Below are 19868 nucleotides of genomic sequence, written 5' to 3' on the forward strand. Positions count from 1 at the left end.
AAGAGTGTTGTGTTGCCTTGCGTTGGAGCTGCAGCTGCACTGTGGGGTAAGGGCTTTCCACACCAGAGCTTACGTGTTGGATGGACAAACTTGAATCAACAACAGAAATCTGAGGCGAGAAATCTAAAACCCAGCCTACCTTTTTGGTTTTTTTTTTTTTTGGTTTTTTTTGTTTTTTTTGGTGAATTTATGCTTTTGCTATTTAAATCGCAGACGTGAGAATCTTGCAAACGGCTCGTACCGTGCATCAGTGCTTCGTGTTTATTTTATCAGTTTCATGGTGTTTTGTCTCCAGAGATGAGCGGCCTGATAATGTTTTTTCCACTGGATGTTTTGTCCTCTTATCAGCGGCGTGTCAGTTAGCACCCTGTTGGCTGTTGATGCAGCACGCCGCAGGACTGGGTGAATCTTCTAGAGAGACTGTTACAGCATCATCATGTGTTCTGCTTTGTGAAATCTCATGTCCGGATGTGCGTTATCAATTTCAGATGAAGATGCTATTTTAATAAAATTTGTCCAATATTTTGCGTATGACATAATTAGGGAAGGTGATATTTGTGTGTGTGCATGTGATGCGTGTGTTGTTTAGTGGAAGTAAAAAAGCAGGAGACTCAGACAGTAAGAGCCGCATCTTTATTTACAGTGACCTTGTGATGAGAAAAGAGCCAGACATCAGATTTTAACAGTATTTCATACAAATCAGCTGCCTCAAAATGTTGCTTACAAAATTTGTAAATAGCACGCATAATTGTGTTTGTGCTGTCACTGAACATCACCTCTGCTCTGTAACTAATACGTGAGGATGGTGACAAAGAGTGGGTTATACTAGTTGATCTAACCAATTAAAACAAAGAAGCCGGAGCAGCTGTGCAGGGTTCCCACGCTCATGTCATTCCTGGACAAGTTATGAAATTAGAAAAACTGATTTCCAGACCTGAGGAGCTAACAGAAGGTTTTGGAAAAGTTTTGAACATATATTGTTTTGGCAATTGCTTAAAAATGTTCATAATAATCCCAAAATGCAAAATACATTCCTTCTGTTACTAATTTAAAAACTAGTGCTGGGCTGTGTCACAGTTGAAACACCACCAGTATCACATGATACATCGTGTCATTGCCAAGCCCCGCCTTTTCAGGGGTAAAGAAGCACATTGTCACATGAGGAGAGAAAGAGGAAAATGCAGAAAAGCTCTGATGAAGGCTCATGGTATGCAGAAACATGTCAGCATAGTTTAATTGCAATGTGAGCCAATTAAACAAATGAAATGTGACTATTTTGTCCTCCTTCACTTGGGAATTTGGCATGTGTTACCTCTTCGCATTTTTTGGAGTATGCACCCTTGGATTTGGGCTCAACACTCTGCTTACTGAGAACGCCACTGTTGAAGTGCTGCCTCCTTTTTTCTTTTTTTAAACAGTTCCAAAACAATTAGACTCGTCCATAAAACAAATATTCATTCAACAAGAAATAAATACTTACAAACTGTCACATGTGAAATTCCACTGACATCTAGGATTTTTAGTTTCTCTCCTCCAAAAAGGGGCGTGGCCTTGATGTTTTTTGCGAATTACCTATTTTGGGCATATGTTGGTAGTTGGCGGCTGGAATGTCTAACGAGCTTGTAAAGATAGCAAACGCTAGCAGTTTGCAAATGCCTGGGAAAAGCGTATTTAATAACTTATGGCTGCATCTCTAACTACTTACATAAAGTCATGGATATTGGGAAAAATATTATGGATAAGTTATTAAAATTAATTGGTAACAATATGTGGGAACCCTGACTTAGGAGTACTTGGATACTGGCAGCTGCACGTCAGGTGTAAAACCAACAGACTGTCACAGTTAATAGTAATCATAGTTGACATTAGCTCCGTGTCTGTAAGCACTGGGGTCACGTGGGCCAATGGGGGCATTCTCATCATAGTGGTGTTGACGCCCTTGGTCACTGGCGCGAGCCTGGTCCATCCAGTATGACAGGTCAGTCTCCAGCCTCTGGTGAGGAAAACACACGGCACAGACGTGACTCGTTTGGAAACTCAACAAATCTCAAGCTAATAGACACAGAGGCAGCTGATAAGGTGTCCGCTGAGTCTGTCAGCGGGCACAGCTGCGGCAAATAGACATGCATGAAAGGCAAACATTGAAAAGGCCAATGCTTTCACAGCTTTGGCCTTTTAAGAAAGCAACAGTAAATGGCACACACACACACACACACACACACACACACACACACACACACACATACAAGGTGTCGTGACTGGAGCTGCGTGAGAGTCACTGCTATACTCGCTGAAACGAAAATGCTGTCAGCTGCCAGAGACGCTGGCAGTGAGGGGTAATTCTGTGCACTCTGCTCCCTCCAGTCCTCGCTGTCCCTGGTGAATTAAGACTGAAACTGGCTCTGCAAATGGGATTATACTTGTGTGGGAGAGAGTGAATTCATGTATGCAATGTATTTAGTTCCACGTTTGTATTTATTCACTCAGTCAGACAGCAGCATTGTGAGGATAACTGTGCCTTATGTAAAGATTATCTTTCAGACATCAGACTACAGTTTACACCAGCTTTGTCACTCCACAGATCTGACATATATAAAGATCCAGATTACACACATTTTTAATGTCCGCTTGTCTGTTTTTGGGTTTTCATTTCATTTCTTTTGCATGGTTTATTCTTTTAGCCCTGTTTACACCCCACCTAAAACTTAAACTCTAGAGAACAAACGTGTCTCTTTGTTTGCGTTGGTGTGGTTTGATCATATTTGATTGACAACAACACAAACAACCCCACTAGTGTCAACAAATCTACATTCAAATATGGTAAAATCCCAGCTGGTGCACTTAAAATTGCGACAAGATTTTTCCAGCTGAGCCTCGCTGTGAACAAGTGAGAGGAGCACATTGTCTGAGCCCCATTTTATTTATTTATTTATTTATTTATTTATTTATTTAACCAGAAAAACCTCTTGAGATTAAAAACAGGCAGCAACATAAGTTACAGACAGACAACAGAACAAAAATACAGAACAAAAATGTACAGCTCTAAAACAAACAATATAAAACACAAAATAAGATTACTACAAAGAAAAGCCAAAACTTATGTTAATATAAACTAGAAATGAACCATAAAAACACAAAAACAGCAACTACACATGATGACAAAGACCAGGTGAGACACACTGTGACATTGGCATATAGAAGATTGTATACAAAAATCCTGCAACAGTTCTTCGAAACAGCCGAGAGCCAAAAAGTGCAATTTCAAGTCCTTATGCAGAAGATTCCACATGAGTCACTTCATTGCCCCATTGCAACCCTGTGTGCAATGCAATGGACATAAAGCTTGCATAGCGTCAGTTAACTATGCTAAATAACACAGTATCACAGATTTTTTTTTTTAAAAAAAAAAAAAAGATTGTAAAAAGTTGGGGCCATCTCAGTTTTGATTTGTAGCACGTTACGCCTGTCCCCAGTGACAAGTGTCAGACATCACTCTGACTTCATGTCACCAGCTTCTTGTAGCCTGTTGCTGTGTCGCTCATAGTGTGAACACAGCATGAGTCTACAAATATAACACACCAGAGGGACTATAGTTTATACTGAAAGAAGATTAAAAGAAATAGAAAGTGAAATATTTTGTCTGTACGTTCATTAATAGGACATGTATTGCTTGATAGATACAGATAGTTCTGAAAAATTTAGCTTTTTGCTCAAGGATTAGATTCATGATTATCAAATTTCGTCACAATAATAAGCAAATTAATCAGATAAAACTGAACATAGATTCCTGTGAAAGTTATATAAAGTGATGGGAGATACGATCAGCAATAAATTATTGTTGCTTTGGCCCTTATTAATTTTTAAACTGTCATGCAATGTTGCACTTTTATCACCAAATAACTCCAGAGACAAAAATATTACAAACTGGATATATGGTCCAACAAAAGAAACAAGGTGCATTATGGGAAGTGTAGGATCCAGGGTATTTAGAGTTTGGCAACAAGTCTGAAACTTGGCCTCTGCTGCTTCCATTTAGATTTCTTAGTTTTTATATCTGTCTTGTGTCAGAAAACAGCTAACTGTTACAAACATATTGGTAGCACGTATTCTTGGTTCATGATATGGAAACAGGCGAAAGACATTTTGTGTTTCTGCTCTGTGTGTTCTTTTGTTCCTCAAAACCCAATGTAAAGAGTAATTTCTCACAACGTGATAAATCTGTGTCACATTTGTGCCACGTTTGCTTTGCAGAATCCCTAAGATGTTGACAGCTCCACTGGAGATTGATTTCTGTTTTTATGGTGTGTGTGTGTGTGTGTGTGTGTGTGTGTGTGTGTGTGTGTGTGTGTGTGTGTGTGTGTGTGTGTGTGTGTGTGTGTGTGTGTGTGTGTGTGTGTATGTGTAAGACTTTAGGAGTGCATAGAAAACCTGAGCGCTTGAACAAACACAAACCCACCTGCTCATCGAATCCCATGTACATAAACTGCATGATCCACTGCTGCACGTCCGGTCTGCTGCGATCCCAGAGGTTCCTCTTGGTTCTGCTCAGTTTTGCGAGGAACTCTTGAGCCTTGGAAGACGGGACGGCAACAGAGGACTTTGAGGGGGCAGTACCAGCTCCTGCCACTGGATGGGAGCACAATCGGGCAAAAGGATGAGAAGGCATTTACCAAAGCTGCTCTCAGGTATAATCACACTGTTTAAGTGAAGTGTTACCATCTCTTTTCCTCAAGATCTTGTGCAAGCTGCTTTCACTGGATGCATCTGTTAAGGAGAGTGGACAGAGAGCTGCAGTGTGAGTGTCAGGTAAGTTAGACCCTTGAAAATAGTAGAATACAACTGAATTAAATGTCATTTATTTCTAAACAGCCACTGTGTTTATGTTTAATGGACAATCTTTAAGCCCGACTCTGTACTTGTATAAGGTGTTTAAAGGTCCAGTGTGTAGGATTTAGGGGGATGTATTGGCAGAAATGGAATATAATATAATAAGTATGTTTTCTTTAGTGTATAATCACCTGAAAAGAAGAACCGTTTTGTTTTCGTTACCTTAGAATGAGCTGTTTATATGTACATAGGAAGCAGGTCCTCCGCTATGGAGATACCATGTTGCACCACCATGTTTCTACAGTATCCTAGAATGGACAAACCAAACATTGACTCTAGATGGGGCCGTTCACTTTTTGGCATCGGCCACCGTAGTTCAAAGCCCCTTCACTACAAAAGCGTTGGAAAAACTGTAGACTAAAAATAATGTATGTAGCTATTGTAGCTACTGTAAATTCTGCCACTCAACCAATTTATAATTATATCTTGCTTTTATTTTTTACTGCTTACAACCAATCACAGGGGTGCAATGAGTACTGTTAAACTGTGCAATATCTATACTCCCTCCATCAATAATGTACAGTAAAATCAGCCAGTCTGTCTCTTTATTATATTCTGCTTCTTTTTGATGCTTCCTTATATGTCCCCTTGTGTTTTTATACAGTTTGCTCATTATATTGCTCTTTGTTTTTGTATCCTTTACTTATTTTACATACTTAAATATTGCCTACTGATGCTTCCTGTTTGTACTCTCCCTCTGCTGCTGTAATGTTGTAGATTTCCCCACTGTGGGACGAATAAAGGATTATCTTATCATATCTTATCATACTGTGAAGGCATCCATTGGTTTGGGACTCCTGTTTTGAAGTCTTGAGTTTGGCATTTCAGCCATCACCGTCTTGTTTTTGTGAAGCCAGGATTGACCATGTTTGGACGAGAGGCTGTTTATTTCTGCTGTAAAGTTGGGCATATTATCATGTCTGTGGGGATTCACTGGCTTCTGGAGCCGGCCTCAAGTGGCCGTTGAAAGAACTGCAGTTTTTGGCACTTTCTAGTGTCCGTCTTTTTTTAGCCTTGGAGGTTACTGCTTGGGAAAAGCACAGTTTTTTTTAATGTGAAACTATTCATTGTTTCTATCGGTTTAAATTACTGGGGCCATTTGTTTTGGAGAGGAAAAGACCTCTGTAGTAAAAACCTCCTGAACGTTTGGATTTTAATCATCAGAGACAAAAGGTGGGCACGCATTAGCAGGTGCTGGGCTAGCAGCCCGTCTCTGACATGTCACACAGCGTTGGAGGAATACTGATTTGTAATGTGAAACTGCTTTATTCAGAGTTTTTACCAGTTTTGACCACCTGGTCCGTTTGTTTTGGAGAAAAACAGACCTCTGCGTATAATTTGGCTCCTGGTAAAAACCTCCTAAAGGAATCCTAACCAGGAGAAGTTTAGACTAGCTGCAATTTGCAATTCTTACCACTAGATGCCACTAAATCTGCCACACTGTTCCCTTAAGTCCTCTCATATATAGATAGTTTGTCAAACCTTGAGCTTCATTCTTTAAAAAAACTGCATTACAGGTTCTGATTATTCTGCTTGTACTGCTGCGAATTTTCTAATTAGCCTCAGGAGTTTTAGACTTTCAGTTTTCATTAAAGCTGCAAACATCTTTGGCATTCAGTGTGGTTAAAGCAGAAGTTGCCAACAAACATCCAGTAACACTAGCTATTGGCCAATTTGCATGTAAATATAATTACAGCCACTTCCCTCATGCTGCTCTGCTCTCCCACCGGAACACTGGAGCTACACTGTGTGCAGTGAATGTTCATGTAGACAAAGAGCACTAATGAGTTGTGCATCTTTGCACACAGCCGGGTCAGTCAAATAACCTTCGCAATACTTGTAGTTTTGTGGCAATTTACTGTTCTCCCAGAGCACAAATGCCTCACTACATCTGGACCACATTTCCTTTAGTGTTAGACAGTTTAATTCTCTTTTTTCTGAAAAACTAAAACTTGGATCTGAGGTTTTTCTAAACTTACCTTACCTCGCACTCTAAGAATATGCACAGAAAGCAATCCATTTTTCAAGTGGGCTTTGTCTTGGCTTATGCACTAAACTTTTGCACTGTAGGATACAGCTGGAAAAAATGGCTTCCATCTGGTTTTCCTCCAGTATGTTTCAACTGAGCTATGAACAACAATATCCCTGCAAAATTCTTGCCATTTTTCAGTCTGTTCAAGACATGTACTGTACGAATCATTCCTCCGAGAGCTTTTCTCCGACACTCATCATTAGAAAGCAGTGAACTCCTTGACTCCATCTGTAACACTGCATTTATCAGCTCCTCATGTGTGTTGCATGCATTTTAATATATGTTGGCGGTGTTGGAAGGTTAGTCATTTGAGATAAAAATATCTCAACATATGTTGGTTGGATTACCATGTAATTTTGTACAGATGTTCATGGCCCCCGGATGATATTTCTTACTGACGACTGATCCCCCGACTTTTCATCTACAGTGTCGTGATGAGGTTGACATTTTTGGCTTTGCGTGGAATGTTTCAACAAGTATTAGATAAATTGCTGTGAAATTTTGTGCAGACATTCATGCCCCCCAAAGGACGCGTTGTTCCTGTGGGCTCCAGCAACATGAAGCCCCTGAGCTTGTCTGAAAAGGACTAAATGCACATACCTGCTATTTTTAAATATCCCAGTGAGAGAGACTCTCACTGCAGCCTGTTTTATTTTGTTCGGCATGCAACCCCATTCTGTGGACAGTAAACAAGGTGCAGACTGATAAAGGAGGAAATACAGTGAGCGCTGGACGCAGCAGTGAGTGACCACAAGTCTGCCCACATTTAAGAGTACTGTTTGCGGTGTTAACGCTAGGGTCTAGGTACCATGTCTGAAGGGTTACTTTTGGTTCCAAAGGTACCATACCGAAAGCGTTTGGTGGAAACAGGGCCTTAGTCTTGTTAAAATATTTCCGTAAGTAGTAATTTCGTCTTCTGAAAACATCTGTTCAAAAATTAAAAAGGAAGGGGACTTAATGCATTTTGATTTTAAGACCTCTTTCTGGTTGCAGTAACATTTTGTTATTCATTGTCACCGGAGGACATAAAGATGTAAAGTAGAATATCTAGAAATCTATCTTCCCCACTGTGTCACTGTATTGACACTGCTATGTTATATAAGCAGTGGTCCTAAAGTAGAGCCCTGAGGCACACCACAAGGGATTGATTATCAGGACTAGATAAGAAAAAATTCCTGAAATAATTGAGTGCAGTGCAACTCTGCAGCTAAAGGGATAGACTTTGGGTTTACTACAGAAGTTAATGTTAAATTAAGTTAATGTTGTTGAGAACAAAATGATTCAAGCTATTTTCCATCTGAGGGAGTGCAACCTCGGCTGTCTAAAGAGTGATTGGAGAGAATGAAGCATGAGTGTTTACTCATTAAAGATCCATTCTGATGTTTTGCATGTCTTATCCCATTTCTACCTGATGTACTTTCCATGACAGCCACTTTCCAAAGCATGGCATATTTGTCTTTTGTAGATTTTTTTGATGAGTTTGTCTCACAGAATTGTGCTCTAACTTTTAAATTCCAAGCAAGCAGAGACTTGAAATGCACCTGGAATCATTCTGATAACGTAATCCTGCAATCATTTTTTAATATCATACTGTCTGGCTGTATTTATTTTTCCTATAAGTATGAGGTTACAACATGACAGGGCATGTGTTGTGATTAAATCTACACTTTAGCTGCATTATCACATAGCAACAGAGTGATTCAGGCAATATTAGAAGCAGATGCAGTGTTCACTGTGATGGATTTTCCATCTCAACTAAGTTTCAAGTCTTTATAGGTGGAGTTTCCCACCAAATTTAAATTAATACCATTAATAAAAATGGAATATCTACATGATGGGCAGCGGAAATGTAGATTTCACTGACTGAAAGTGAAACATAAAACTATTGCTGTGGCCTTTAGAGCCTGCTCTTTATTAGCGAGTCCATAGTTTACTGTATTTTCAGTTTCCTTATCAAAGTTACTGTAGTAAGTGTGGCTGCTTTTTCCTTTTCATGTTTTCTAAGAGCAAACGTTCCTTTAAATGATACCTCTCATACTCTGACATGCAGCTGCTGTTCTTTTTAACTGCTAGTGTTTAAAGAGCTACCACAACAGTATAAGGCCAGATGGTGAAGGTAGTCTGTCCTTCATCATCTGTCTCTGTGCTGTTGTGTTTGTGTAGATGGAAAAACCTTTAAATGCAAAGCAGAAGAAAAGAACAAGATTGAGCTCACCTCTCAGTGCAAAGAGTGTCAACAACACAGCCAGCCCCATTATCCTCAAGTAGAGCTGCTGGGATGCCATCTTGAAGCCTTTTAGTCTTTACAGAGCTGCTTTAAAGCAACAACTGTGCATAAAACTGCTGCACGACCAGAGGGAAGAGTGGGCGGCAACCCAGACTTTCCAAGTGGAAACTGGCCTATGGGGGTGGAATGTCATTTACCTCCTTGCCTACAGAAACAAGCCTGCAACTGGGAGATTTTCCGCTCTTAAATGAATTTTCATGTGTGTCCCAGGTACTTTTCCATCTCCCGTGCATACAGTGCACACGGAGCAGTGAGAGGGAGGAAAAAGCTAAGTTCCAGTGTACCTGGATGTGGTTTGTTGTGCAGGTATGATCTGTGAAAAGATATTCAGGATTTGGAGGGATTACAATTTGTAATTTCTGAAGCAAGGAGCTGCAGTGCTACAAAAAATACTGTATTGTTTTCAGAGGGGAATTTCTGGGGAGCAAATGTAAAGCCTGAGCCAAGCAGCAACCTCAGGGGCTGGAAAATGAAGCCAAAGCGGGAGTGCCAGAAACTGCAGTTCCTCTACATGTCCACTTGAGGCTGCGTCCAGCAGTGAGTCAATCCCCACAGACCCCCATGGTAAAATGCCTAACTTTAAAGAAGAAATAAACATGTTTACAGCCTGGTACAAAAAGCAGATTTGGTCTCTATAGCTAATTCCTCCCCCATCAGGACAACAGTGTGGGGGATGAATTTGTATACAGCTCACTTTTTTACATTTTATTAAGGCCTAAATGTATGCATAATTAGGGTGTGGCTGCTTTGAGTGACAGGTGGGTGCAGTCCGCTGACAAGTCATTACAACAGAGACAGTGTTGGGTTATTGTTATTAGATAGCATGCATTGTGTAACCCCAGATTTACACAGTATAGGCGTAGCCGAAGTAAAGTGTAAATAAATTGAAACACTTTGTTCGTCTTAAGTCTTGTTCAGAATTTGGTTGCACTGAAAGGCCCTCTCAGGAGTCGGATGCTCAGTTTTCCTGGTAAGTATGTATTGTTTCAATAGTTTTAGGTCCGTTAATTGCTGGTGATAATTATCATTAGCATTATCAGTTTACCACAGCTGTAAATGAACCGTGCTAACCAAGCTAGCAGGTAGCTTAAAGTCCCTGACACACCAAGCCGACCATCGGCCATCGGTCAATTTCTAGTCTTTGCAGTTTGTCCTGCATCACTGGACCTCATCGGCTCCTGTCAGGTTTTTTTTTTTGTTTTTTTTTTTTTCCCCCAGCCAATTCAGCATGTTGAGACAGCAGAGCCTGACGGTAAATGAAATCACTCTGATTGGCCATTCAGTTCAGTGCACGAGAAGAGATACAGAAGTGAGGCAAGTAAACAACTGGCTAGAGTCAAGAGGGAAGGAGATTAAGATAAACTTGTTAAAGAAGATAAGATTATTTCACTTTAGCCACTGAGCTCTATTGCGGAAATTTTTCGTGATTGTGTGGCTGTTAACTGGTGCACAGCAAATAGCTTTGTTCTTTCAACACTGGTTTGTGTCTTTGGTGTGCTAATATGCTAACTAACTGGTGTCAAGACGGTCTTCCAATTTCCCTTTTTGAATGACTAATACAGACTAGCGCCACCTGGTGTGGAGAGTTAATGCCTCTCACGCAGGTGCAGAACATACATGCTGGTTGGCCGTTGGCTGCAGTCTTTGTGGTGTGTTCATGTGCAACTTTATGGCTGAGACACAGGCAACGTGAGGCGACACAACAGTTGGCTTTCGTCATTACTATTTCTTTGAGGTTGGTTTGGTATGTCTGGGCCTTTAAGGTTATCTCCACCGTCTTGTCCAAATATGGTCACTTTTTGCTCCAAAAATCCAAGATGGTGACGGCCAACATGCCAAATTTGAGACTCTAAAAAGGAGTCCACAAACCAATGGATGATGTCACAGTGGCTACATCCATTTTTTTATAGTCTATGCCTTTAGCGCAGGGAGATAAAACTGTTATCCACCTCCCCCACTGCCTCAGTTCAACGCTGTGCAGTTTATCCTCCCTCGATTTTTTTTGTTCATCATTACAGGTCTTCTCAGATAGTTGTGTGTTTGCTACAAAGATGGCGCCCTTTCACTTCAATGAAAATTGCTCTTTGGGCATTAGACATATAATGAACTGGATACAGTATGAAAAACATGATGAAAATGTACTCTGCAAAATATTGTGAGAGACATCTTTTGTCATTTCTGTTTTAAGGTCTGTGTGTCTCCTTTGTAATGACAAATTGTTATAACTTAAAGGTTCAGTGCAGAGGATTTAGGGGGATTTATTGACAGAAGTGGAATATAATATAATAAGTATGTTTTCTTTAGTGTATAGCCTTCCATCCATCCATTTTCATCTGCTCATCCGGGGCTGGGTCATGAGGGCAGCAGGCTGAGCAAAGTTCTCCATATGTCCCTCTCCCCAGCAACACTGTCCAGCTCCCCCTGGGGGATCCCGAGGTGTTCCCAGGCCAGATAAAATATGTAATTCCTCCAGCATGTTCTGGGTCTGCCCCTGGGCCTCCTACCAGTGGGACATGCCTGGAACACCTCTAGCAGGAGATGTGCAGGAGGCATCCTAATCAGATGCTTGAACCACCTCAACTGGCCACCTCACTGCCTGAAAATAAGAATTGTTGTTTCCTTAGAATGAGCCGTTTATATCTGCGTACTTACTGAGTGGATCCTCTTCCAGAGAGTCTGACGTGTTCACTGCCATGTTTTTAGCCTAGAATGGACAAACCAAACACTGGCTCTAGACAGGGCCATTCACAATTTCACGTCGGCTGCCATAGTTAGTTTTGACACAAGCAGCATTTGTTCAGCTTTTTTACCTGTTTAAATTTCCAGGTCCATTTGTTTTGGACAGGAAGAGACCTCTGTGTGTACTCCAGCACACGGTAAAACCTCCTGAACATCTGGATCTCAAGTTGTCAGAGAAAAAAGCTGAGTACTGAAGCAGGTGCTGGGTGAGTGGTCAGTGTGCGACAAGCTCAACAGTATTGGAGAAACACTGATTTGTACCATGAAACTGCTTTGTTGTGTTTTTTAAAATCACCATGTCTGTTTGTTGTACAAAGGTAGAGACCTCTGTGGATAGTTCAACTCCTGGAAAAACCTCCTGAACAATGAACACTGAAGGAAATCTAAGCAGGAGTTCACACTTGCCATGTGGGAGAAGTTTCATCTGGTTGCAATCTGCAATCCTCAACGCCAAACGCTTTTAAATCTAACACACTGTTCTTTTAACTCTTTAGTGTTTACTGCACATTTAGTTGAGTGCTTTGCCGATAAAATTTCCACCACACGATAGCTAACATAAGCTGCTGGTTGTACCACGCCAAGTAAGGATTTATCTGCAGAACCACTTATGAATTCACATTTGAGAAGTTTGTTAAACTGTTCATGAAAAGTTACTTAATCTCACTTTAACGACTGCTGACTGGAGTCACTGCGTTCATCAGTACAGAGCAGCTGTACATACAGTAATCGCAGCCTTTCTGATGCTAGATTGAATGATAAACTCACTTTATAGAGGTTTCATTCAGAAATCCTCCCTCGACTGGACTTGAACTTGTAATACGATCAATGTGTGTGTGAGAGAGGGAAAGCATTTGGCTGTGAGCTACAAACAGTCTCTGAGCTGGAATGCAGGAAACCCAGAAGCTGGCAGACGATCGCACTGCTTTCATGATGGGTTTAGAAAGAAGGTGAAGTGAGCAACGAAACAAAAGACAGAAAGAGGGTTGAGGTGAAAGGCAAAAGAATACAGATAAATGAGCTTGTGTACTTTTTCTTTTCTTTATTTTATTGATCAGGCTCTGACAACAGTGGCTGTGTCCTCTTTATGAACTCTGCATTCCTCCAGCTTTCACACAGGAGCAGGATTCAGCTGCACGCTCTCACCGGGCATTAAAGAGAAAAGGTCAGCTCATTCTGAAGTGGATTGAACCTGAGAAATCTTGAGTCATGGCTGGTGTGCTGTGAAGCTCCGTGAAAGGCACAAGCCTCAGCGCTAAGCACAGACATGCCTATAGATATGATTTCCCTTGTGTTTTTATTCATTGAAAGGGAGCAGGCTGAGATCTTGACTCCTACTTAGCGAGTCTTAGTGAAGGCTCGCTGCCCTCAGGCGCATATTTTCCTTGCAGATGAGCAGAAAGGGAAAACAGATGTCTGTGGATTTATGAGAAAAATTTGAGATTCAGAAATCTTTGCTTGAAAGCCTAAAAACATCATGACTCATCTGACTTCCTGTTCGATCTCTTCCATCCAAATGTACAGTACCCCACACTGAGCTGAGAAGAAGAGCAAAACCTCAGCATATACGATGACTCAGATCGGGTGCAAAGCTTCTTTTTGTTTGTCCACTAAACCGTGAAATGAACATGTCTGCGTCAGAGCATTCTGGGACTAAGATAAAGCAGAATAAGGTAATCCTCTCAGACATGTCAACGTGTTTGTGTGTTCGTTGCAGAAACTGAAACACCCTGAGATCAGAAATATACATTGAGCTTTAGTCCAAAACACATTTTCCTCCTTTCATTCCATAACTTTCTAAATCTTTGTCTCTGCTTCCATTTTTGTTGGAACCAGAGTTGAATTAATTTAACAGTCTGACACTTTTATTCATCTTTTACATCCCAGAAGCCCCTCAAAGTTCACACAAATCCCAAACTCAAAGTCAGACTACAGTCAAAGTCTTTTATTACCTAAAGCTGTGCAGATGTGAATTTTTCAAGTTTAATTTTCCATTTAACCCGAGCTTCAGGATGGGTGCCCTACTGCAAAAATATTTACTATGAATATGAGCTCATACAGTTACTGAATCTTGTGTGGGAAATTTAGCTATCCCCGCCCCCTCACTCACATGCGAACACCAGACACACACACACGCACACACACAGTTCTGTCAACTCAGTGACTTTCTCGCTAGACATAAGCCCTGTTTCCACCAAGCACTACGGTATAGTTCATTTCGGCACGCAAGGTGTGGATTGTACCAATGGAACCGTTCTGTACCGTCCCCATTTTTTGTTCCCCCCCTCTGTTGGGGTACCTAGGACACAGATCTGGTACTAAAAGGTGGAGCTGTGAACACTGTAGTCTGTTGATTGGTCAGTAGGGGACGGTCACTCTGCTCAGGGCTGAGTTGTGGCTGGTTTTGAAGCTCATGTAACCACTGTTCATACTGTGGAGAGTTTTATAGTAAACTGTAACTATAAAATGAAAGGATGTTTTGCTGCCTCTCACAGCAGCTGGAGTCTGAGAAAGAATAACTTAATTCACTGGGCCGACTGCCGGTGACTTTTAAGGTGGAACGTTTACTTATAATGTTATAATGTTATAATGCATGAGTTGACGACATGAATCCATCAACACACCTTAAATTTCACTGTGACAATTTTGACCATTACTTTAGTTTTTATATGACATATGCTTTCTTGCCAGACTTTGAGACATTCCAGACCCATTTTGTTACCTGCTGCTCAGAGTAAAATGTATGTAGCATCCATGACATCATTGTTTTGCAGACTCCCATTTTGAACCGTCAAGTTTGGAATTTTGGCTGTTGCCATCTTGGAGTTTTGGAGCCAGAATTGACCCCTTGCTAAGTCTCACCCTGGACACAGACTGGCCAATCATAACGTAGCATCAGGCCGGCTCAGACCAGGGTCTGACAACAACACAGCTGTGCTTCATTGACTCTAAAGCAGTCGTTTCAGATTTCCTTCATTTTCAGGCTGGTTTTGTGGATTTGGAGCTAAATGTTGTGCCTGGGGCACGTCGTGTGTTAATGATACTTGTTACTAGCGTGGAAATCCAGACCCAAATCTAGAAAGATTTAGGGTCTGGCTATGAGTAATGCAAATGGCCCAACTCGAGGGGCGGCACCGAGCATTTGAAAATATCACTGTGCGCAATTGGATAACACTACGACCAATCAGAACAATACACGGGGTGATGTATCCAGAGCTTAGCTACCAGTGGAGCTAACTGGTAGATTAGACTCTTGCCATATTCGGTCGGCAAAACAGCAAAAACGTCCTTCTTGCAAAAGAAAGATTTGAGCGCTGTCTTCTGTTCCTCTTTTAGAGAAAAAGCCAAGTCTAACTCGTTCATTGTAACGGCCAAAGCCGTTTCAAACAACTGGTGTCCGTAGCCATCTTGCAATGTTTACTGACTGATTCCAGACTTCGTCGTCGCAGCGCTGTCGTCATCTGTTTAGCTTGCCTCTGGCCCGCCTATATAAGATACACCAATGTGATTGGTGCAGCTCAGCTCCAAGGGCATGGGTAATGAGCATCATTACTGATTGCCAGAGTGACTCTCTGAGCAAATTCAAATTGTGCTCTCACGAGAACTCTGGATTTCCAAGGTAACTCGTTACCTGGAGAGGTTGGAAAAAGATATACGTTTCTTCCCTGTTCCAAAACCAAAATCAAACCCTGAAAAGTGTAGGGTTAGCTAGCTAGCTACTGAAGATATAGCCTACTGAATGTATACACGTGCTGCTTTTGCTTTTTAATGATTTTAACAGTGAAACAAAGACCGACCCTGCTGTACAGGAACCAGTGGAGGGAAGCAGGGAAACTTTGCTGATATTCAACCAGCTGTGTGTCATCGCAATGTGGGCAGATGAACAGTGTTTGACTTCTGCCTGTTCAGTACCACGTGGGGGAAGCCACACACCGTTCATCTGCACACACTGCGATGCCACAGAGCTGGTTCAATATCAGCAAAGTTTCCCTTTATATTCATTGTCTTGTGTGGTGATCAGCAGTGATGTGGTGGTTCACTTTTACACTGTGATCTGTAGCCTATAGTTGGGCTTTAGCTTCTAACTATCTTTGTCTTTTTAACCTGTTGTTGCTGCTGAGTCAGTTTGACATCCTGGATATATCCTTCAAACACAGACTGTAGACCCCTCTGTCTGCTTCTCTCTGGAATCACTCCTTCATTTTTCCAAAAATACGATAATATTTCTTCAGGGAGTGCAGTTAGTTACAGTGTGGGCTCCATGCTTGGTAAATTCAGTCAGCAGCTCCTCTGGCACACACACTGTTTCTCCCTCCCTCTGCTCTCTTGTGTGCACGCAGGCAGGGGTGAGTTACTGTAGTTAACCTGCAGCTTTCTTTAGAACCGCTCATAAAAACAACTCCACACTTGATGCTATGTTCCTTAGGAACAAAAGTATTTATTTTAAAAGTTACATCACAGATGTTTAAAGAGCGATGGAGAACGATCTGTACCCAGCATCCACAAACCCCCTGCAGCCCTGCCCCCGCTGCTGCACAGAGCTCTGTTCACTTGTTCATGCAAAATTTATTAATATTGAACATGTTGCCTGTTCACATAGCAGCAGATTCAACATTGTAAGTCCAGGGTCCCCAGCAATATACCCGCCGAGTGTGAAGTAGATCAAATGAGTCAAATCACACACACATACAGAGGTAACTTGCTTTAGAGTTAGATGTTCTGTTCAAGTCCTCAAACAGCTGAATGAAACCACTGTTTCACATCCTTGACATTTCACTTTTCTTGAGTTTACAAGAATTTCTTATGAATAGGATCTAACTCATAGCATGCTTTAAGAGACTGCTGCAGGAAAAATGATAGATTACTTTGGTTTGGAGTGTCTGAGTCCTTGAGGGGGGAAATAAATATTCAGAATGTTTACTCATGTAAAAGTGCCAATACAAGACATTTACAAATGTAAGATGACTCCATTAGGAGAAAAGGGCCTGCATTCAAAATCCTTCGCAAATAAAGACACACAGGATGATCAGCAAAGTAAAGTCAATTGCCAGTTTGCTCAGCACACTTTGCTAAATATGATGCAGTCTAAAACAAAATTGCTGTTATATTGTATTCCATTATACAGAGAGGTGTTTCTGTCATTTATTCCATCGCCTCCATTGATTTAAATAGACTGAACAAAGAAATCGACACAGCACCACACCTCCCAAATCTTAACTAAATGTATCTGGATATCTGTCATCAGACATTAGACCTCTCAAAGGTTCCCAACCTGGGGGTCGCCAAAGATTCACGAGGGGTCGCAAGGCCTTCTTGATTCAGAGGGGTGTAAAAAAAAAACTTTTTTTTTTTAAATACAGAAGCCCTATACCTCAGCATTCAATTTATTTCTTTGTAGTCTAGCTCAAAATAATTTTCAATGTAGAAACTCAAATAAATCTCACAGGATAAGGGCACAGTGAAGACCACAACACAAACTCTGTTCACACAGTCTTCACTCGCCACTAAACAGCTGCGTCCTGCATTAGATAAGCACACAGATAAAACAACCAAAGAGCTAACAGACCAATGCCCAAGGGTCAGGGAGAGGAAAACACAGAATTTGTCAAAAAAGAAGCCTTTTAAGAATGTATGCTTGTTAAAAATAGATACATAACACAGGCAGAAAATTATATAAAAAGTTATTAAAATATCAATATCAGGGAAACTCATCTCTGATGCAACATTCAGGAAATGATCTGCTTAAAATTCATCCAAGTTGCTTGTTCAACACAAACTTCCTGCATTAAATGTGTTCACCATTTGGGTTATTAATGCAATACATTATGAAATATCCATAAAATATGTCACTTCATCAGAGGTCATTAGTTTACCCAAGGATGAGGTCCATTATGGAAAAAGGCTGGGAACCACAGGGCTCAATGACACCACACATTTAATTCTATTCAATTCAATTTTATTTATAAAGCCTAATATCACAAAGCCTCAGAGGGCTTTACAGCATGCAACGCCACTTTGTCCTTTGACCCTCACAGCAGATGAGGAAAAACAAAAAAGACAGAGGTGCAATAGATGTCAAACATGATGTCATCACTGAATAACATACTGTACGTTTCTTTGTATCTGAATTTTTGGCAAGCAAATAATACACTATTGTTTATGTATAACTCATATTTTCATTTGAATGTGTGAGCTCAGTCTGTGGCAAATGGAAGGGATACCACTTCAGTACTTGCAACTCTCAATGTTGGATTTTGATAAGGTTAGAAGACAAGAAAAAAATGTTACAGAAAAAAAGTGATGAACTTTAAACATCATTTTAAAGTCGGCCTCAGACTTTTAAATCTCTTGTCTCTGCTCTGCCTCATCTCTCAGGTTCAGGGTCAGACTCTGGACTGTCGTAGCCCAGCTCACTGCCGATGGGGAAGTGTGCCCAGAAGGTGCGAGCCAGGTCCTGCATCCCGTCGTGAGCCGCCCGGGCTCGCAGCTCCTCCAGCCACCCGAAAAAGTCTGACGACCACAGGCCCCAGTAGGGTAGGCTCCGTTTCTCCCTCACCTCCCCTCCTCCATCACTCTCCTCTGCTCCTGTCAGAGGAGACGGTGACAGAAAGAGGTGTGAACACGATTTCACAACTTGTCTGTCATGTCAGAATGAGTGTTTATTATATTGTCAGGTCCGTTCGTGTGTAATGGCGTGTATGAGCTGCTGATGCAGGCCTACCTGTAGGAGGCAGGAAGCCGAGGAGAAGAAAATAGAGCAGCGCAGACACATACAGAGGATTCATGCTTTCAGGAGGTGAAAGACAAAAGTATTTATGTCCTGTAGACTGCAAGAGAAATATATGTGTGTGTGAATTCAGATGCATGTAGATCACATTTTGTATGTTCTACATTTCACCAGAATGAGTATTTCCATGAGAACAGAATGTTCTTTAAAACCATACAGGCTACAACATAACTGCATGTATCTATGAAGAAGCAAATCCATTTGTAAAGAATATATTTGCTCCAACAAATATCATCTTCTGTCTTGTCTTACCGGATCAGTAGGAGATTACGCGCGTGGTCCTGTCCTTCGTCCTTCTGTCTCAGACTAATCTCAGGATGACGACTGCACCTGGATTAGAGGGAAGCAGAAAAGGCGGACATGTTTGTTTTTCGCATATTGCCTCTTTACACCTGACTGTCTGAAACACATCAGAGAGCCTCTTCCACACCTCTCACGTCTGTGTGCTTTGTTTAGAGGAGTATGACGTCATGATCTCTAGCCAGTGTCCCAGTGTGTGGTTAAGATGTTTTAAGGCAAGGTTAGGGAGTTTAAAATTAGATGACACATGAGGATCCAGCCGCTGGCCTTTAAGCTTCCTAATTACTTCTACTACAATATATATTTAACCATGTTGTCACATCTGTCAGGAGCTCAGTGTGAGATTTTCAGCCCGGAGCTGCGTGGAATGATATGGATTTCTCTTTTCAAGGTGAAAGAGGAGAGAAATCAGAGGGAGGAGTGGATGAAGGCGGATGGAAAGAAGTATGTACCAGACAGTTTTCACACCTGCTATCCAGACAGACTGTACCGACATTCAGCCACAGGGCGTAAAGTTAGATGTGTGAAATTTTTTTTTTTTTTTTTTTTTGGCCCATCCATTTCACTGTTATATGGATGTTTGTGTCTCTCTGAGGACATCGGCAGAGAGAAGAGAGGTTGTGACCGAATCCCTGCTGTGTCCGTGCACTCAGCCCCAAACTCATCCTTTATTACTGAAGAAAGTATCTTTAAAAACAGAAAAAGAGTTAAATAAACTCCTAAAGGGCCTATTTTTTAGTTATATGGGAGTAAATGGTGCATTTATTGGAGACTATATTAAACCTTGGATTACTACTGTTTACTTAACCTGTGCTTCATCAGGAAAGCCTTACTGAAAT

General features: G+C 41.2%; 2 protein-coding genes across 2 annotated transcripts; both read right to left on the bottom strand.

The window, feature by feature from the left end:
- Positions 1-618: 618 nt before the first annotated feature.
- ecrg4a (ECRG4 augurin precursor a) lies at positions 619-9293 on the bottom strand. The gene is made up of 4 exons (XM_049594588.1): positions 9135-9293; positions 4717-4764; positions 4457-4626; positions 619-1993 (listed from the first exon to the last, which is right to left on the bottom strand). The coding sequence occupies exons 1-4, from the start codon at positions 9202-9204 to the stop codon at positions 1844-1846; spliced, it is 438 nt and encodes a 145-aa protein (XP_049450545.1). The 5' UTR covers positions 9205-9293; the 3' UTR covers positions 619-1843.
- A 9012-nt stretch (positions 9294-18305) lies between these two features.
- Positions 18306-18727, bottom strand: otos2 (otospiralin 2). Its single transcript, XM_049594593.1, has 2 exons — positions 18664-18727; positions 18306-18527 (listed from the first exon to the last, which is right to left on the bottom strand). Exons 1-2 carry the CDS (start codon positions 18725-18727, stop codon positions 18307-18309), a joined length of 285 nt encoding a protein of 94 aa, XP_049450550.1. The 3' UTR covers position 18306.
- Between the last annotated feature and the right edge of the window lie 1141 nt (positions 18728-19868).

Source organism: Epinephelus fuscoguttatus, linkage group LG13 (genome assembly GCF_011397635.1).
Source record: "Epinephelus fuscoguttatus linkage group LG13, E.fuscoguttatus.final_Chr_v1".
NCBI classification, from domain to species: Eukaryota; Metazoa; Chordata; class Actinopteri; order Perciformes; family Serranidae; genus Epinephelus; species Epinephelus fuscoguttatus.